General features: G+C 40.8%; 1 protein-coding gene across 3 annotated transcripts in view; it reads left to right on the forward strand.

Annotated features, from left to right (window-relative positions):
* The window catches only part of LOC136053936 (sodium channel protein type 5 subunit alpha-like), a 562,080-nt gene that overhangs the window by 155,310 nt on the left and 388,274 nt on the right, over window positions 1-18,496 (forward strand). For all 3 annotated transcript variants that reach the window (XM_065744930.1, XM_065744928.1, XM_065744929.1), the window contains 3 exons: window positions 1,035-1,155; window positions 10,085-10,239; window positions 13,825-13,998. In XM_065744930.1, the coding sequence (XP_065601002.1) occupies window positions 1,035-1,155; window positions 10,085-10,239; window positions 13,825-13,998 (450 nt within the window). The remainder of the gene's footprint in view (window positions 1-1,034; window positions 1,156-10,084; window positions 10,240-13,824; window positions 13,999-18,496) is intronic.

Below are 18,496 nucleotides of genomic sequence, written 5' to 3' on the forward strand. Positions count from 1 at the left end.
CATGTATCTCTATTTTAGCTACAAATGCAGCCAAATTTCAAAATTAGGCATCAGATTTTCATGAAAATCCATTGCTTTATTCGATCCAATTTCCCACGCAACCTTAAAACCAGTTTTTTTTCAATAATTCATTCCACAGATTTTTTTCCCAGGTTACTTGAGACTTCTTACTCTAAGAAGATAAAATGGCCAATGCTTCAGGGAGGGGGAATATGGTTTTTTTTGCTGAGAAGGATTTGAGATATAATTAAACAGCGTGCCTTAGACTGGGTATCAAACATTTGGGTCAAACAATAGGTCCTCCAAAAGGCCTTGAAAACCTTGTGTCCCTCCTCCTAAACCTCAAGAGCAGAAGAGTGCATCTGGAAGACGAGTTGCCCCATCCCTCGGTGGGGATTTGGGATGAAGAAGGTGAAAGATCCCTCTCATGTGTGCACGATGTGTCGTCGTGTGAAGAGACCTTGACAACAGAAGGACTTCTGCTCATCCCATAGAAGAAACCACAGCAGCAAAGAAAAGGACGTGGTCCTGGCTGACCAGATGCAGTCTGAACCTGCCAGGTGTGGGTGCAGGGCCTCATGCCCAGGAGACAGGAAACCAGCATGAGTCCCTCCAAGTCTTACTCCAGCTTTTCAGGAGCTAGGTCCCATGGTCACACCTATCTGAATCCATCAGATAGGAGGAAAGGATGTAAAAGCTTTAACAACTCTGAGTGGTTTGGTCATTCCAGATTTCCACCTTCCATTAATATTCAATAGCAATTCACAAGCTTTCTTGAGTTATTTCTTTTTACTTAAGAAAATATATAAAGATGGCTTCTTTTTTTTTTTTTTTTTTTTTTTTTTGCTGTTCTTGATGATGTGTCCTCTGTTAGCTCACCACTGTTAGTGTAGGTAAAGCTGTCACTTGAGCATGGCCATTTCACTGTTGTGACTGCTTTGGCTGGGATACTGGTTAAGAATAAGAACTCAGCTAATTCCTTTGGGGCGATTGATCAATTTGTTTTCCTCATCTTTGCTCTTGTTGACAACAAGCTTGATGAAATCAGTCTTTCTGAAGGCAGCACAGTGGATTTGACAAATCCTGCAGAACTGCTGGAGCAGATCCCTGAATTTGCTGAGGAGCTGATGGAGCCTGAAGATTGCTTCCCCGAAGGTAAGGGCCTGTGTGTTTCATTGCACTGCTGAGGCGAGAACCCTCCTGCTCTCTTATCAAATGTGTCTCCGTGTTCACACCAAGTTACTCTGCTTGCAATAGGATTTCACTGGATGCACTTCATGTCTTAGATACTGTCGTGCTCCAAAATTACTTTTTAACATTAGACATTGTATTTCCAAAGTGAGATAAGCCACAGGCAAGCTCAAAGTTCCTGTGTAGCTTCTAACATGCTGGGCATTTTTTTTTCATCATATTTTGTGCTATATTTTATTTAAAAAAAAAGTTGATATTTCTAACTTGGCCAGTGAGGACTTTGCCTTCCAAAACTGCATATGATCCAACTTAGTAGAGTTCTCAAGTAGAGAACTAAAGAGATTAGGATGCTTGCATTGCTGACGTGTATACAGGGCAGTTAATAGAACTGTCTGCAGAGATCGTGAGTCCCAGGGACTTTCTTCCACTTATTTTAAAAGGTGTAAAGATTATCATATCCATGTAACTTCCATCTGACAATGGGATGTGTTATGTACAGGGTATTTTACTTTAATTACCTTGGATAACAATTCATATTTACATATTTTCATATTTTCAAATATTTTCATATTTACTATTTTTAATGAGCCAATATTTTATTATTTTTAACACCTTCCTACACCAAAACACAGGTTTAAAACCCTGCTGCTTGTAAAGTTATATTTTTAAAAGTCTGTAAGAAAAATAACATTCCAGTTCATTTCTTCTGAGTGAGTTCTATTCCAAATGTTATCTCAGTAAGAGTTCTCATATTCCTTTAAATCTGGATTAGGAAAAATAGGGTTAGCTGAATATTTCCTTGAAAATTCAAGGGTTATTATAAATAAAAACAGAGCTGCTCAGATGGGATCAGAAAGAGATGTTTTACTGGGTATATGAATGCCCCTGAAGTCAGCAAAAATGTGCATCTCTATATGTGTGAGAAAGATGATTGAATGAGGTAAGGGAGCCCTTCAGGGCTTACAAATGTCCCTAGGATTTAAACATTTTTTTGTCAGCTCTGCTTAAAAGCAGTAGCCAAAAATTAGTGCAGTTGACTGAGGAAAGCATGGTACTGTGCTGTAACTGTTCTGGCCTAGATGATAATGTTTAAAAATTAGATCTGGTGTTTTCATTCTTTCACTATATATTTCTTACTGAGGCTAGTGAGCAGCAAACTATACTGTGCTCTGAAAAATGAGGAATTATATTAAACTGAGCAAACAAACTTGTATTATAAGACTGGTGCTAGTCAAATGCCAGACAGTTTATAAATGCTCTAACTTTGATTGTAGTGATTGGCCTTGATCAATTTCCAGTTTTTGAAACAAATAAGATGGGAATCACACAGCTCGTTGTTTCATTTGATGTACAGCCTGGTTCATTCCCAGAGCAGTTGCATTCTGTCCTTCTATTTCCAAAAATAGCCAGACCTGCCTGAATCTCCATTGTGCAGTCTCATACTAATACCAAGCTGATTTGTTGGAAGACCATGTCAGTGGAAGGTGGGGTAGCAGTGGCAAGCAGTCGTCTTCTAGGTAGATCATTGGAAGTATTAGTCTAGCTTTGCAGCCCAGCTGTCGTCCTGACAACAGAGAAGTATGGAAATCAGGAGATGGGCCAAAACCCAGTCTTTTTGTGGGTTAAATCCAGGAGTTGGACCTGATGATCCTTGTGGGTGTCTCTCAACTTGGGATAGTCTTTGGACTCTATGACACCCACCCTTCTGGCTCCGTCTCCCTTCCCCCTGAGCACAGCATCACTGCTCCTTCCTTTTTTACTTTCATTCCTCATCTCTCCTCATTGCTTACCAGCCCCTGTTCAAGTCAGGATGTCCTCATCTTTTCCCAGGCTATGGCCAGCTGAGCCTTGAACACTGAGTGGAAACTGAAGCAGAACCTGCTCCCAGACCTTCATGGCGTGCATGCTGGCTAGGGGCAGTGGGGAGGCAGTTGCAGTTCGCATTGTCCCCAGCACATCTGTTCTGTTTTCCAGGCCGCATGCATTCATGCAAGTTTTTTTAGAGACTGCTGTATGGGATCGATGTGATTTGAATTTGACAAAAATTCGTGAATTTGGCACATGAATGTTCCCTTGTCGAATTTCAAGTCAAAGAGTCATAAACTGAGTGTCCAACTGACTCTTGCTGCAGTGATGAAGGAGTTTGTATTTACAGAAGGAATCAAAGTATTTTCCTGTCATCTTGTTCTTTTAAATGCCTTCCAATATCTTTCCTCAAAGTTACCATTTCAATTAAGTCTTATGCAGCTATCATTGAAGTCTAGTTAAAACAAAATGCAACAAAACAAAAGCAGTCTATATAGATAATATACAACACCATTTTTAAATACTAAAATGGAATTATTGAAAAACAAGCACCAGCCAATTTTATCTAGTGTTGCCCTTGCTGTCTTCTAATAAGGAGATACAATATTTGGTGTATGTGGGAGAATGACCACCTAACATTTATGACTGAAGATTAGGTGAGATGAAGCTGGTTGAGAGGGAGAGTTAATTTCTTGCCTTGTTAGTTCATCAGCTGTCTAAATGCAAACTATGACATTTCTAAACACATTCAGCACAGGTTGTGCCCTGAACAAATATGTTCCAAATTCAGCCCCCTTTTTCAGATAACAAAGGCAATAAAGATAGTACATGTTCTGGAAATAGTTGCTGAAAGTTTGCTGAGGTCAGAGTTTTCCCGGAGTAAGGTGAACCAGATTAGCCATGGGTCATTTCATCTTGGGGAGACTTGTTAATTTGTTATCATCTCAAAATAGCTGTGATTAGGGTGAACTGGGAATATTCTTGGGTCAGGAAATGTGAAGCCAAGGTAGGGTCACAGCTCTGGCAGCCAGCAAGTATTGCTGGGAAAAAACTGATAGAAATGGAGAGATCGTTCTTGTTGTCAGTTGCTGAGAAAGCAACATCTAGGTAATGCCAGCTATTTGGGTACTTTTCCTTCCAGATGCCTTGCAACACTCTAGTGCTGTTACCTCCGTTGGTATGCATTCTCTGCATCAAGAATTGCTATCTGCTTGGGCATTATCTTCTGTGTCTCAGAGAAGGTTGTTCAAATAGAGCCCCTGACCCTAGCACGCTCCTCTGTCCCAGACCCTAATAGGAGAAAGTTTTCACTGAGTCCTCAAGCGTAATTCCCCGGACAAGGCCCGCTGGCAAAGGCGTATCATCAGATGGTTGTGCGAGAATGAGCTACCTAGATCAACACGCGGTCAACTGCAACTCGTGACACACTGGGTGCCCACAACCAGATTTTCATGTGACTGCTTAGGAGCAATTATCGCAGCTGGAAAATGTCACGCACTAAAGTGAAGTTATGCTAGTTAATAGTGAAGTTATTCTTGTTAATGGTGGGATTGGCATTGTATCATCTCCAATGGCAGTTAGTGGCTGCTCAAAAGTGCTGATGTGAAGGAGGAGCTCCAACAGACCACAAAACCGAACGAGTTATCTCAGCTGCTGAGGTTTGAAAGCTGAGTAAAAGTAAACCAAGACCAACAAGACATGTTGAGTATCATCCTAGAAAACAAATCACAGAACAAAGACAAGTTTGGAGGTGACTCTTTTCTTTAGCCCTAATACCTGAGATAGAGTGTATTTTTCAGTAGAAAGGACATACTATTATTTTCTGTATACAGTTCTCAGACATCAAAAGATAGTTATAGTCCCATCACTTGTGCAGAACCAGTGAGTTGGGTTGGGCAGGATGGGTAGATTTCAGCTCTCCCAACCCCATGCTTAAAGCAAGGCTCACTTCACTGTGGACCAGGATGCCCACTGCCTTCACTTGAAGACGTCATACTATTAGTTGCAGTGACCTCTTAAGAGGATATGCTTGGAAGTGAGTAGAGGCAGATAAACAAACAGTGTATCCTTGTAAAGCCATCGGGAAAGTGAAAACACGCAATAGACTTTGGCTTTGTTGGAAGCTTTACTATGTATTACATGGGAAATAATTCTAATCTTCATCTGTGTCTCAGGTACCCAAATGCTGGTGACAGCAATAGCAAATCTGTGTTAGTGCTAGCACAGCACAAAACCTAGCCATGTGGAACCAGAGGATGAGAAAAAGAAGGAGATAGGAGAGTCTGTAGAGTTGTGTTCCCTCCAAGCCAAGAAGGATATGATATTGTTTTGCTTGAGCATGCACAGCTAGCCAGGCTGGTTATTAGAAACCTGGGTTGGCAAATGCATGCATTAAAACTGAGTCATGAATACCTGCCTGTTTTAGTTTATGCAAAGGAAGCCATATTTTCCCTGTGTCAAACCAAGCAGTATTGACACCAGCATTCAAACCTAAGCAAAATATCTTGATCTAAAAATGTATGTCCCAACAATTGGGATTTTCTGTGGAAAAGTAGCTGTGAAATTATTGTGTACAAAAGTTATCAGCCGTACTGCTCCACAGTATAGAAGAAATTAATTGGTTTTCCAGGGTTACCGATGAGAATCAGCAGCCCAATCTCACCAAAACACGTTGAACATTTTTATGCAAAAACTGAAGGTAAATGTTGCTGTGAACAAGCAGTGGATTTATAAAGGCTTTGCTTATAAGCATGAAGCTGTTGTACATGCAGAAGTTTTTGCAGTGAGCTCCCACATTTACAAGGTGATTTTTCTCCTAATACAGGAAGGTAATGTAATCATGTCTAACAGCTCCGTGATTATAATGCAGCAGGTTAGAAAATGTGAGTGCAGAACCAAAGGCAAAATGAATAGTTACACAAAATGCATTGTAAATTAAATTAAATTATAAATTATTTTTTTTCTTGAGGTATGTTGTTCGTTATTGTTGTGGCAGATGCTTTAAGGAGGAGTTTCCTCTGTCACACCTACGGGGGAGGTTTCAGGATAGGACCCATTTTAACCTGCAGTTTGTGATTGTGCCACAGGATACCACAGTGACTGAAGGGAACAATTCCTTGTTACAGAAAGCAAAGAAGAAGTAAAAAATATCACAGTCAACTGATGCATTTGGAAAGGTTTCTTGGAAAGGTTTCTTGATGAATGTGCCTCGATTTAGTGAGAAATTATCGGTGATGTTGAAATAAGAGTTGAAAACAGCTGTTCTTCTTGGGCATGTTGACCACTAGTGCAGCATAGCTTCACTGATGTGCTAGCAAATATCTTGACCTTTTGTGCAGGACTTTTTTCTGCTGTTCTGTGTTTCTGTTGAGCAGTAACCTACTATCAAAAACGCCACGATGTAAATGAGTCACTTTGCTCTCAAAAAGCACGCAGCCCAATATGCATTAGGATGGCAAATGAAGTCCTGAATAAATCACAAGATAATCAGCCTCCACGCAACCAGCTCCCCAATAAGCATTGGTTTTTGGGGATAGCACAAATCTGTTAGACCAGGCAGCATGAGTAATGCTGTTATAAGAAGCACTAAAGGGTTTATTCATGACACTTGCTGTGTTAAAGGGTATTAATGAGTGATGTTCTACGTGTGGATCAAGCAAATGACTTTCCAGTCCTGAAGCTGGGCCTTGTGACCACCTGCTCTGTAGAAGTTAGTCAGAGATGTGGTTGCTCAGATCCTCACCAGATTGTGCCTAGAACATGCTGGGATGTTTATGTTATTTTTATTTCACAGAAACTGGGGGAAAAAAACAACTCTTGGAATGCTGACCGATGTCAGGGATACTTTTTTGTTGGATTACGTAAAGCTTGCAGCATTTAAGCCTGGGTCAAGGTCACCAAGCAGTATGCTGCCAGCATTACTAGAGAGTCCCAAAAAGCACAGGTATTAAAGATCAGTGACTGAGTGAAATCAGAAATTCCATAATAGGAATAGAACTTTGCTCATTAGAAGACTTATTTGTGGTCTCTTTTTTATTATTTATTATTTTTTCCTCTCAGCTTCCTTTTTTTCTGTTTGATTTATGAGTAGTTAAAAATAGCATTTCATCCGAATTGCAACCAGCATGATAATTCACGGAATTGCTACTTGACATTAGTAATTGTATCAGAATCTGGTCTAAACATTTCTGAATTGGGCCCAATCAAAAGCATGGGATTTAATAGCGCTGTGATTTTGGGCTGACTCATCTGAGAGGCTATTTTGGATTTTTCAAGGTATTACTGTCAGTAAGTAGGATTTTTTTTCAGAGGAGAATTGCATGAAAGCCATCAAAGAGCATAAAAATAATAATAATAAAAAAAAAAGATTAGTGGTACTCGCTGCCTTTCTGTCTTTAAAAATACCTCTCTGTACCTGTAGATGATCAGATGGAAGCTGACTGAATCAGAAATAGCCTGTTTTTACCATTTTACAAGCATTTTCCATCACAATTGAAATAACTTCAGATCTTATTATTCCCTGCTCATTAGTATTTACTTGGAAGATGGTTCCCTAATTTTAGCTGTGCCTGGGCCCAGGTAATCATGTCAGTTCCTTGTGTGGAGCAGACTCCTCCAGAGAATGATTCATCCAATATCTTACAATGGGGAGAGCCAGTTGCTGGAAGAGTCTGTCCCTTTCCAGCGCTGTTTCCTGAGCCCATGACTGGCTGAGTTGAGGCCTTCATCAAAGGGAATAACAGAAATAGGAGAAATAGCGCATGAGTTTTCTTCTAAGAGATGCAGCTAATAATCCCTTGTGTCACATCATGCTGATGGGCATACAGTGTACAGGCATGGCCATTTCCTAGCAGAGCTGCCATAGGAGTGTGCTAGCTCAGGGTTCCTGGTATCATATAGTACTGCGTGCCTGTTCCATGTACCTTAGAAGAACCCAAATCACACAGGTTAGTATCTCTGTACAGGTTTTAGGAGAAAGTGCTGACTAGTTCGATACCTTTTTATCCCTTGCCACAGTTCTCTGATGATGAAGGTTGAAGCAAAGGATAACACTTTCCTCTGCTGGAGTGGTACCTGACTGCAGAGGCAGAGAGCCAATCCTTACACTTGCATTTTCTAGCATTATGTTCTCTCAAACAATTTGATTAACTTAATGTATTGCAGCTGAGCCCAGAATTTCTCTGAATTCCTGAGTACGCTGTTAAACTGAGTAATAGTGTGGGTCTGTATGATGGAAATATTTAGAGGACCAGTAGTTACTTGTCTTGCTGTCACATTACACTTGCATTAGTGGTTTCCTATGCTTAGTCCCATACCAAAACCTCATACAGCCCAGAACCTACACATACCAGACATCTCAGGGATGAGGGATAAACGGGAACTCTGGGAGTGGTTCATGTGTGAAACATCATAGTGACATCCTATACCTCTCCCACCCCATAGCAAGGATCTAAGCTCATATAAACTTACAGAAGGATCACAGGAGACTTAGCAGCTTGCTTCCTCCTGGCAGAGCCCACTGCCAGCACAGCCTCAACAGCGATCTCAAGACTTGCATTTGATCTCCTTGCAAATCACAAGCAGCTCAGGCGCCTCAGTTATGCCACCTTGAATTAGCAGCATCTGCCTTCTGTGTATCCTCGGCACTCGCCCTCTTTCCTTCCCCACATTCCTTGACTAAATATTATTTCTACTTGCAATAACATTGCGTTACATCACCACAGTGAGATGTTCTCTCTTGTCACTTCTGAGCAGTTGGTGGATGCCTCAAGAAGTGTCGGTGACCTTGGCCACCTTTCAGCTAGGGGAGCAGTCAGCTTGTGATTTATTTTCTCCTGGTGGGACTATAAAGATTCATAACAAAGTCTATTTCTGTGCAATGCATAGATTAAAGACAGAAAGCTTGATTTATTTTGAAATAAGTTAGTTTCTAGGTGTAGTTCTCATCAGCAAATATCATCACACTTAGTGTCGTAGAATCAGAGGACATCCTGAGTTGGAAGGGACCCATAAGAATCATCACATCTAACTCCTGTCTTTACAAAGGACGTGAGTCAAATTATCTGACATAAGTCTGAATGGTCACCCTGGAAAAGAGCAAGTCCTGGCTACCAGGTGCCTTCTCATCATAGTTTCAAGTTCCTACCAATACAAGACAACAAACATTATGCTTTTATAAATGGTTTTTATGATGATGGACAGATCCAGAGATGGATCTGTCCCCTTCCAACAAAAGTATTCTTTTGCTGTAACAATGTAATTCTGATAAGAAGACTAAAATTGGCCAAAATTTTGCAACCAGAGATCCTTCTACGGTCCCTGTTACCACCATGGCATTTAGCCATTACAACATATTTGTCATTGCAACATCTCAGTAAGATCAGACAGAGCTATGAAGGCTGGTAGGGAACTTGCAGTGAACAGAGGCTGGACGACTAAATTTCTGCTGAAGACAAAGGGTATTTAGCCACCTAAGTGCCTTTACGAAGTTGGCCTGTTGCCTTAATTAAACTCATGAGAGACCAAGAGACCAAAATCTGCTCCTGCTTTTCCTAAGTCTCTTCAGCACATTTGTCCCATTTGCAGTGCAGCAACGCCTTCTCCCCTCATCTCCTTTTCATCAGGTTGCTGCTTTTAATCAGCAAATCTCGTGGTACTGTAATACCGAGAAAATGTCCCTTCTACATTCAGAGGGGTGTGGAAATTATTGGTAATAACCCTGCTGGAGTCATTAAACCTGATCAGTGGGGCTGCCTGAGCCAGGCTAATACAACGTGATCGACCTGGGGTAGTGGTGACTCATGATCAAAATATTCTAGATCACAAAAATCACTAGGAGAAACCACTGGGATGGGTTTCAGGTGGCTTGGAATATTTTTGGACAGTGGAGTGAAGCAGGAAAATAGAAGGCAAATGAGAAGGGAAAGAAGAGAACAAGGGAGGAAAGACTTCACACAGTAACTTGTGCTAGAAGCAATCCTGTTCAGCACGTACTTATTGCAGATTTAAGAATTAAATAGTATTAAATAGCTTGTTGTTTTGGTTTTTTTTTTTACAATTGCTTTGTTCCTGTTTTGCTCCTTTTCAGTGTGTGTGCGGTTCTTTCCGTGCTGTTCCGTGGACATCTCAAAATTTCCAGGCAAAATCTGGTGGAGGCTCCGGAAAACTTGCTACAGGATTGTTGAACACAACTGGTTTGAAACTTTCATCATATTCATGATACTGCTGAGCAGTGGAGCCCTGGTGAGTGTATCAGGAATTCCTTGTTAGTTGAAGGCGGACATGGATCTAAGAGATGTTCTTAAATCAGGTGATCTTAGGAGCCCTCACTGCTTATTTCTCAAAGCATAATATGTTTGGGAGTAAAATGGGCTTTCTGCTTCTCTAATTTCATCTGCCTTTTCCATATAATGGGGAACTTCTTGTGTTATAACATTAAATTATGATGTGCGTCGGTTTTGAAAAAGGCATGTTTAAGGAAGTCTGCATGAGGACATAGCCTAGAATTACTGCTTCAGTGTCCTATAACTGCTCCCTGGTAGTTCCCATCTGAAGACTTGTATTTTGCTCTAGGGGTACCTTTTTCTTGCTTTTTTTTAAGGCGTATCTTCTGATCAGCGAAGAAAAAGATGCCTATTACATTCTGAACACAGCTTAGCTTAACCCACCCTACCTTCCCTGCTCAGATATCTCCTGCTTGCTGCTGAATGAATGCTCACTCATGGTGGCTCATTGGTCATTGTTAGTGACTCCGATAAAGGATCCTCTGCTGCTGAGATCCCACTGGGATTATCTGCTCTGTACTAACAGCCCCAGGCTTGTTATGGTAGTAGCAACCAGTGGCAACTTCTGAGAGTTTAGCTGGTGGTGCCTGATTTAGTGGTTGGCAACCCTACCTAGGGCAGAGGGTTGGGACTGAATGATTCTCTTCCAACCCAAGCCATTCTGTGATTTACATGGGTCAGATACATCCCTGAAATTGGGAGGATTTCTCCCAGGTTTCTCACTGGTCATACAGCAAAGGGGTATATCAAAAGTGCTCTGGAATTTTGTTCAGCAGTCCTTGATGTTCTTTTCAGTGAAGGAGTAAGAAATGCACCTCCTAAATTTGCAGGCCGCACCACATTTGGACAGGTTTGTCTTAAGGTTGGGATTAACTTCTGCCAAATGGATGAATCTGCCTTCAGTATCTAAGATGAAAGCCTACTTAGAAAGTTGCATGCTTCACCTCACCAGGGATAATCAAGGGCAGAAAGACAAATTGCAGCCTGACTGATAAGGTAGCAGATTTACTAAAAGGAGATGGAGAGAGAACAGGCAATAAACAGAATAAACTACATCACAGCACCACACAAAAGCTGAACACCCCACTGGGCTGTACAAATAAGCATGTTCTTCCACTCCAGTTGGCATCAAGGAGGCCTCAGCTGGAGCATAGGCTGCAGCTCTGGGCACTGCACTTTGGGAAAGACGTGGACTAATTGAAGAAACTCCAGAGGAGGGAAACACAAATTATCAGTGGCCTAAAAAAAAAAGGAAAACACGGAAGAACTTGTCTTCTGTAGTTTAAAGAAAATCTCTGCAGGGAGAGAAGAAGATGGAGATATGTAAATGTTGATGCAGAAGGGAAAGACCATTTTTCAGGTCCACAAGGGATGGGCTGAAATTTCTCACAGGGGATTCTGTTTTATTGTTAAAAGGAAAAGGCCGAATAATTTGTGTAGATATGAGGCTGCTGAAAATTGTCATAGCTTTGCTGAAATCAATGGGTTCTGACAGTTTTTGCACCAGCTTAAGGATCTGTGTGTTAATTTTTTAACGCATTTTGAAGAGGGCATGTCATTTGCTACAATACACTTCAGAGAAATGCACTTCGTTACATATGTACTTAAAAGTGCCTTAAATACTGAAATAGAAATCACATCTAATTTTCATTGCATACTTTTGTGTGTGTGAGTGATTTGGAATTTGATCGGTACACTTCCACACGAGGGCAAATTCCACTGCATCTTCTCATATACCAGCAATTTGCTTCAACATTTGGATTGGAGATGTTGGGAGAAATGCACGCTATCTTTCCTTCTCTTATTTTAGGGGAACTTTCCAAACATTGAGCTCATCTGGTCACATCCCTGCAAAACACTGAGTTCTTAAGGGAGTTTAAAGAGGTTTAGTGGGCATGGGGAGGATGGTTGGACTCAATGATCTCAAAGGGCTTTTCCAACCTTAGTGACTCTGTTCTATTTGTATATGGTAGTCAAATCATTAAGATAGATCTACAGCTTATTGCAGAAGATCTGAAAACCTTTCTTGTGCTTTTAAGCCAAAAACACTCAAACTGGGAGTCTGTGTTCTAACAATAATTGTGAGGAACACTGCAGGTATCGTGTTTAATTCTTTTTTAATACACAATGCAATGCAGAAGAAACAGCCCTTAATGTTTAGTTTAGTCTTTTGTGTAATGTCTATAGCTTGTGCAGGAGTACAGTGCATCTGGGGCATTCAGGTTGCATATCCCTCACCACTTCTTAAGCTTCTTCCTGGCTCACAGTGTGCTTTTGGTAGACCAAACAAAATGTACTTTCTGACTAGTCAGTAGAAAACAAGGAGAGCAAAGGCAGGAGGAAGAGGAGGAAATCACTTTGAATAGTTTGTTGTTATTTTTGTGGTAATTGCAAAGTACAGCAAGTCATCTGACAAAGTGAGTGAGCCCCTACCAGAACTGATAAACTCCCGTCTGTGCATTGTTTTCTGTGGCTTTCTCCGGCAGCTCTTTCACACCCTTGAAATATCATTTTTGAAGGCAAGATAGGAGATTGAGCCGCTGCAAAAACGTCACCCTGAAGTGTGGGGACAAATGGACAAGCGTTGGCTTGGGCTGCCAGAGCTGTCTTGTCAGTTTAATTATTGTTTCCTGGCAGGCAAAAGACCAGTGTGATCGCCGGAGTGACAAGTAGCACACTTCTTGTATCTGCAGGCACTGCTTGTTTGCTAACTTTTGGAAGTTCCTCAGAAAGCAACGACAGATCTTGAAATATGTAAATGCAGATAATGAGGATGGTTAGTACAGGCCCTCTCAAATAACACTGTGCTTGCTGCCAAGGTCACACAGTGGGACAAGTGGAATATATCAAGGCTTGGGACTTCCAGGCTAGAGAGACACAGAGGCAGTTGGGGTAACAGTGGCCATTTGGTAAACTGGGGAAGCAGCTCCCAACGAAGCCCTCTGTGTGACTTGTTGACACTGGTATCATGTGTTATGGCATTATTAGGTTATTACTTGTTTATTATGGGATGACTTAACTTGTTTGATTTTAGTAAGCACATTGTTTCATATCATAAATATTTTACAAGCATTATTAAGTTGCTTGTACTTGATGCAGGCACTGAATGCCTTTTGATGATGCCCTGCACAAGCTTAGTTGGACAGATGAGATGGGTAGATAGATACCTTGACCTTTAAAACATAATTGCTCTGTTAAGTGAATAATAATGAGAGTTTCTCGAGGCAGGCAGTTGTAGCTACCTGAAATGTGATGGCTGAACAGAAGCCAGGGAACTCTGTGCTCTGTAACACAGGCGTAAGCATGTTAATAACCCAATTTGTCATCATTAGCAGCAAGACATGTCTGACTAAATGTAAGGGTCAGATTCTGCCTATTAGATTAGGATCAGTCCTATCTATGTCTGTGCACTTATTCTGGTGGTAACATTAAACCATATCCAGTACATGATGTCCTCTCTGTGGTACTACAGACTTGCAGAGCAGCACTGATGCTTTCTGGCACCATTCAGGAGAAGGTTTTAATCAATATTTTGCACTTCCAGGCTTTTGAAGATATTTACCTTGAAGATCGAAAAAACATAAAAACCATGCTGGAATACGCTGACAAAATATTCACTTACATCTTTGTCTTGGAAATGCTCCTGAAATGGGTGGCTTACGGCTTCAAGAAGTATTTCACCAATGCCTGGTGCTGGCTTGACTTCCTCATTGTCGATGTGAGTATTGTTTTGGAACTAGGCTGCTTCTTGTGTTGTGATTTTATGGCGAGAAGGATGGGCTGTTAAGTCAGGCAGCTTTGTATCAGCAAAATGACAGCTGGCACTCCGACTCTGAGTAACAATCTTTGGTGAATGTAGAAAGAGATCACCAGCCTTACTATGTGACCACTCATTATTAGGACACGGCGTGCCCAACAAACTCTTGTGTCGTCGATAGAGGTGTTACCCTGCTAATGTAATATCCCCTTCTGCTCTTCTTTACAAGTGAAGGATTCCAGAGGCAGGTATGAATAATGCTGCCATCAAAGTGATTTCACTATTACAAAACCATAAATCCTTGAAATACTACAGTGCTTAGCTTCTCATGAGAAGATGATCTTTAAAACCAGGAATAGTTGGGAGCTCATTCCCCAGGGATGTTGCTAGAACCAGCCATGTCCTCTCCAAAGTTGTGTGAACACCCGTGCAGAAGAGCAAGAGATGTTAGCACACAAAACCTGAACTTTCACAATACCTGGATGTGCAATCTGGTCAGTGCAAGGAAGACCAGAAGCACTGCATCCTCCACAATAGCTTTAACATCTCATCCCAGGGTATCAATAGATACAATTATCTCCCTGAGGCCATTTCTTATGAGCTTGAGGTATTAATACAGAAGGCTGGCAGAAGTAAACCATGGCTGCGACTTATTAAACTTCTGATAATTTATTTTTCCCCCCCAATTTAAGTCTGAACCTCCACTCGGGGGAATGCTGCTCTGTCTTTGGCACTATTCCAGAAAAGCACTTCAATGAGATGATTTACTGGTCTGAAGTTATGGGCATGTCTAAGTGCACTACTGGATCAGAGCCTTTGGAAGCTTCTCCAGAGCTTTAATAAATTGATTTATGAAAAGGAAGTTCTTTACATAAATTGTAAGTCATAAATTCCTCTTCGCATACATGCTTGGAAACCTCTTAAATGGAAGGCACTTATTTTTCACAGATTAGCTTCAGTAGAAGAGGAAAGCCTGGTTTAATTATCTAACCACGAAATTGGAAACCACCAGTTCCTAATTTATAGCCCAGTCCTGAAAACTGTGCTTACTCTGGTTTAGGTTAAGTGACATAGCTTTTTTTCTGTGATTTCCCCATCTTTATAGTGGGACTGCTAAGGCTCCCATAATGTTGTATGGGTTTCCAGGAATTTGGAGCTAACGTTCATCATAGTTCTGAGGATTAGAAGGGCTAGATGAAAGCTCAGTAGTGTCACAAACTGTAAGTAGGGATCTCCCTGACAGGACTAACTGTTTGCATGATGAATTTACCAAAGCAATTGCAATTTACCAAAGCAATGCTCTGCTGCATTATAAACATTAACTATAGCCAAGGGTACAACCCTCCCCCCCTCCTCCCTGGGACTCTCTGTCCCCAGCACACTCAATGCCCTGAGTTTTTTATTTTCTTAAACCACATGTAAACACCATTTTCATTGGCTCCCCAAGCTAGCTCAAAAGTTGTCCAACCCTTGGGTTGGTTTAGTTACTTCCTAGGTCCAACAAAATTGTTTGCCCTTTAACATCCTCAGTTAAAAAAGCTGTTCCCCATGTCCCGATATTTCCTTCAAAGTCATTTGCCAGCACAGATTATGAGAACTGGTACTGTATTTTTAGCAGGTTTAACAGATGCTCTTCTACCCTGTTACTCACATACCCTGCCACTCAGAATTGGCAGAGTAACATTTTTACAGCACACTTTTTACTTGCATTTACATTTTCTTTTTGGTCCTTTGAGAACCAAATCACTGCAACTGAGCTGCAGAAGGGAGTGAATGGGTGAATTAGCTCCTCCAAAAGAAGCAGATGAACCACTTGTCTGATTTTCTCAAATTTATTTGTTTGAAATTATTCACTTAAAAATTCCTGATCCGCAAATTATTCATTAGTAATTTGGTATCGGTATTCAAAATTCAAGCTGCAATGGTTGATTTTTCTTTGGACATGGGAAACCATCTATCATCTGTGTTTTCTCATTGTACAAATGCAACTGAGAACCCTTTCTCTGTTGTGAATAATTCATAAAACAATCTCAAAATTTGCAGCCATTCACTATTTCTAAATGGGAAGAGAACCCAAAGGAGCTGTAAGCACATTGCTGAAGAATTGTTATTTCCTCATACTTACCCTGTTCAGTGAAAGACCTCTGACTCTGATTTGGGCCTTTGGAGCAGCAATTGTGGATTACCAAAGAAAATGGTAGAAAATGTGCAGACTGAGAGCTGTTTTTGCTGGGGGTAGAATCCCTACAGGATGACCTCTGCCAATGGGCCTCTGCATGTCAAAGAAGTGTGCTAGTGTAGTAAAGTAGAAAGAGACAGCTTTTAAATACAGTGCAATATGATGAAATCGTATCAACCATGCTGCAACAAATTTCTTTGGGAGGGAGAAAGGAATAATCAAACCACAAATAGAGGCTTCTTTCAGTTTAAGGTACCTGGTAGAGCTGCCTTACATGTCTGCCAAAATTTTGGATATACTAAACAATGTACATCTATACTACCTCCCTGCATACAGCAAGTACACTCCTAAAAGTAACTCACTTCTGCAAATACAGCTTTCCCATGCACATAGATTGGAGTGATGAGGAGTGTAAGACCCGGCTGTTTTCAAAGGACAAAAAATCAGAGATTGTAGTGTGTCTGATGTGTAGACAGACATCAGCATCACCATCAGGAACGGTGTTTACGCACAAGCTTTTTTTCTAGGCTGCACAGGCAAATATTTTCATGAAGAATAAAAATTTTCCAAGCATTCATGCAATCAAAACCTCTTCATGCTAAGCAGATTAAACAGGGAGTACAAATAGGACCAGAGATGAAGGTGCATGGCATTCAAACCGAATGTATATGAAAACTGCTCTCAGCCAGGCATGTCCTGCAGCACACAGAGACAGTCAGGATTAAAAACAAGGAGCAGATAAACTCCACCAGTTGTACATGCTGGCATCATGTTTGGTGTCACTTTCAGTTGTTTCCTCTGCCCTATAAATACTATCTCAAGCTTATCTAGTTCAAGCTTCAACTAATTAATTCTGAGCTGCAGCTGATGCCACTGCAGTGGTCATTGAGGGAAGGCTCAACATCATTGCAAGGGCAGAGATGTTGCAGTCAGCATCTTCTTGGGTTGACGGTTGGACTAGATGATCTTAGTGGTCTTTTCCAACCATGATGACTCCTATTCAATTCTTCCCTTCCCTTCCATTCTTTGCTTGCTGATCCCACACTGCAGAGGAGGGGACAGACCCTGAAGATGCCATCAATAGAAAACTCTCATAAACAAGATGCAACAGCCCTAACTCATTGGTAGCAATACTCTGAAAAACAAAACAAAAAAAAAAAAAACCCACAGTTTTTTTAATCTCCATTGCAGCTTTTGGCTTCGATTTAATTGACCAAGAGTTAGTAACTATAAAAGTTTAAAAGATTCTGTTGTTCACTGGTTTCAGTGATGAGGGGAGGTCAGCATTTCCCCACAAATTCTTCCTGAGATTATCACATCTTTCAAGATCTAGGGAAAGATCTTTCCCAAAGCAATTGCTTGTGAAGGTTATAACAGAAAGTGTTCCTGGTGTTTGTCTGACACTGCTTAGTTTGTACTTGGAGGCCTGTACTCCCCATTGAGCACCTTTCCAAATTTCCCATTTGCTGCCAAATGTCATGTCTGCTTGTCTAAGAGCTGCTTATGAATGTTCAGTCATTAAATACACTGTCATTTCCACTGAAGGCTTAAAAAATACAGACATTTTCCAGGATATTTTCCTGGAAAGCTCTTCTTCTAAGACTTCTACTTAGAATACTTCACTGCCAGATGAGTTAAAGAACAGCTAATAATCTTTGGGTTTGAGGTGAATAAGTTTAACAGTCTTTTTATCCCTAGCTGAGAATTGAATTGAATTAAATTATGCCCTTGTGTTGGATTGTCTTTAAGTGACAATTAAAAACTTGCTGTGTGAAGTAAATATTGACAGCTTATGATTATTTTAACTGTTTTTTGTTTTGTTTTGCATCTGTACTCCCTGTTGATTAGCAAGGTGATTTCTGTTTGCTTTACCAGCAATTACACAATCTGCTGTAATGAGTTGCTCCAAGACAGCACTGAAATCCAATTTGTATTCTTTGGATAGTGCCTTAAAAACATGTGGATTTCATCTAGTTTCTGTTTGGAAAAGCCCATGGGAACAGAATGACAGAAATACAGCCAAGATAGAGTAAAAATAATATAGTTCATCACTTGAAGAAGCATCTTGTGAGTGAATTTATTAGTGCTGTCTGTGAGCTATTGAAAATCCACAGGTTACAGCAGAGTATTATTACCTCAGTACAGGTTTCTGACTGGTTTCCTTCCAGTTCCTCAAAGCAAATTCTCTTCTGGGATCTCTGAGAATGTCTCAGTGCATTCTTTTGGGCTTCTGCCAATGACATAAACCTCCCAGCTAAGTAATAGAAAAGAGAACCTCTG

The sequence above is a fragment of the Cyrtonyx montezumae genome, unplaced genomic scaffold (assembly GCF_038088225.1).
Source record: "Cyrtonyx montezumae isolate F1298 unplaced genomic scaffold, pur_monq_1.0 scaffold_32, whole genome shotgun sequence".
Lineage (NCBI taxonomy): Eukaryota > Metazoa > Chordata > Aves > Galliformes > Odontophoridae > Cyrtonyx > Cyrtonyx montezumae.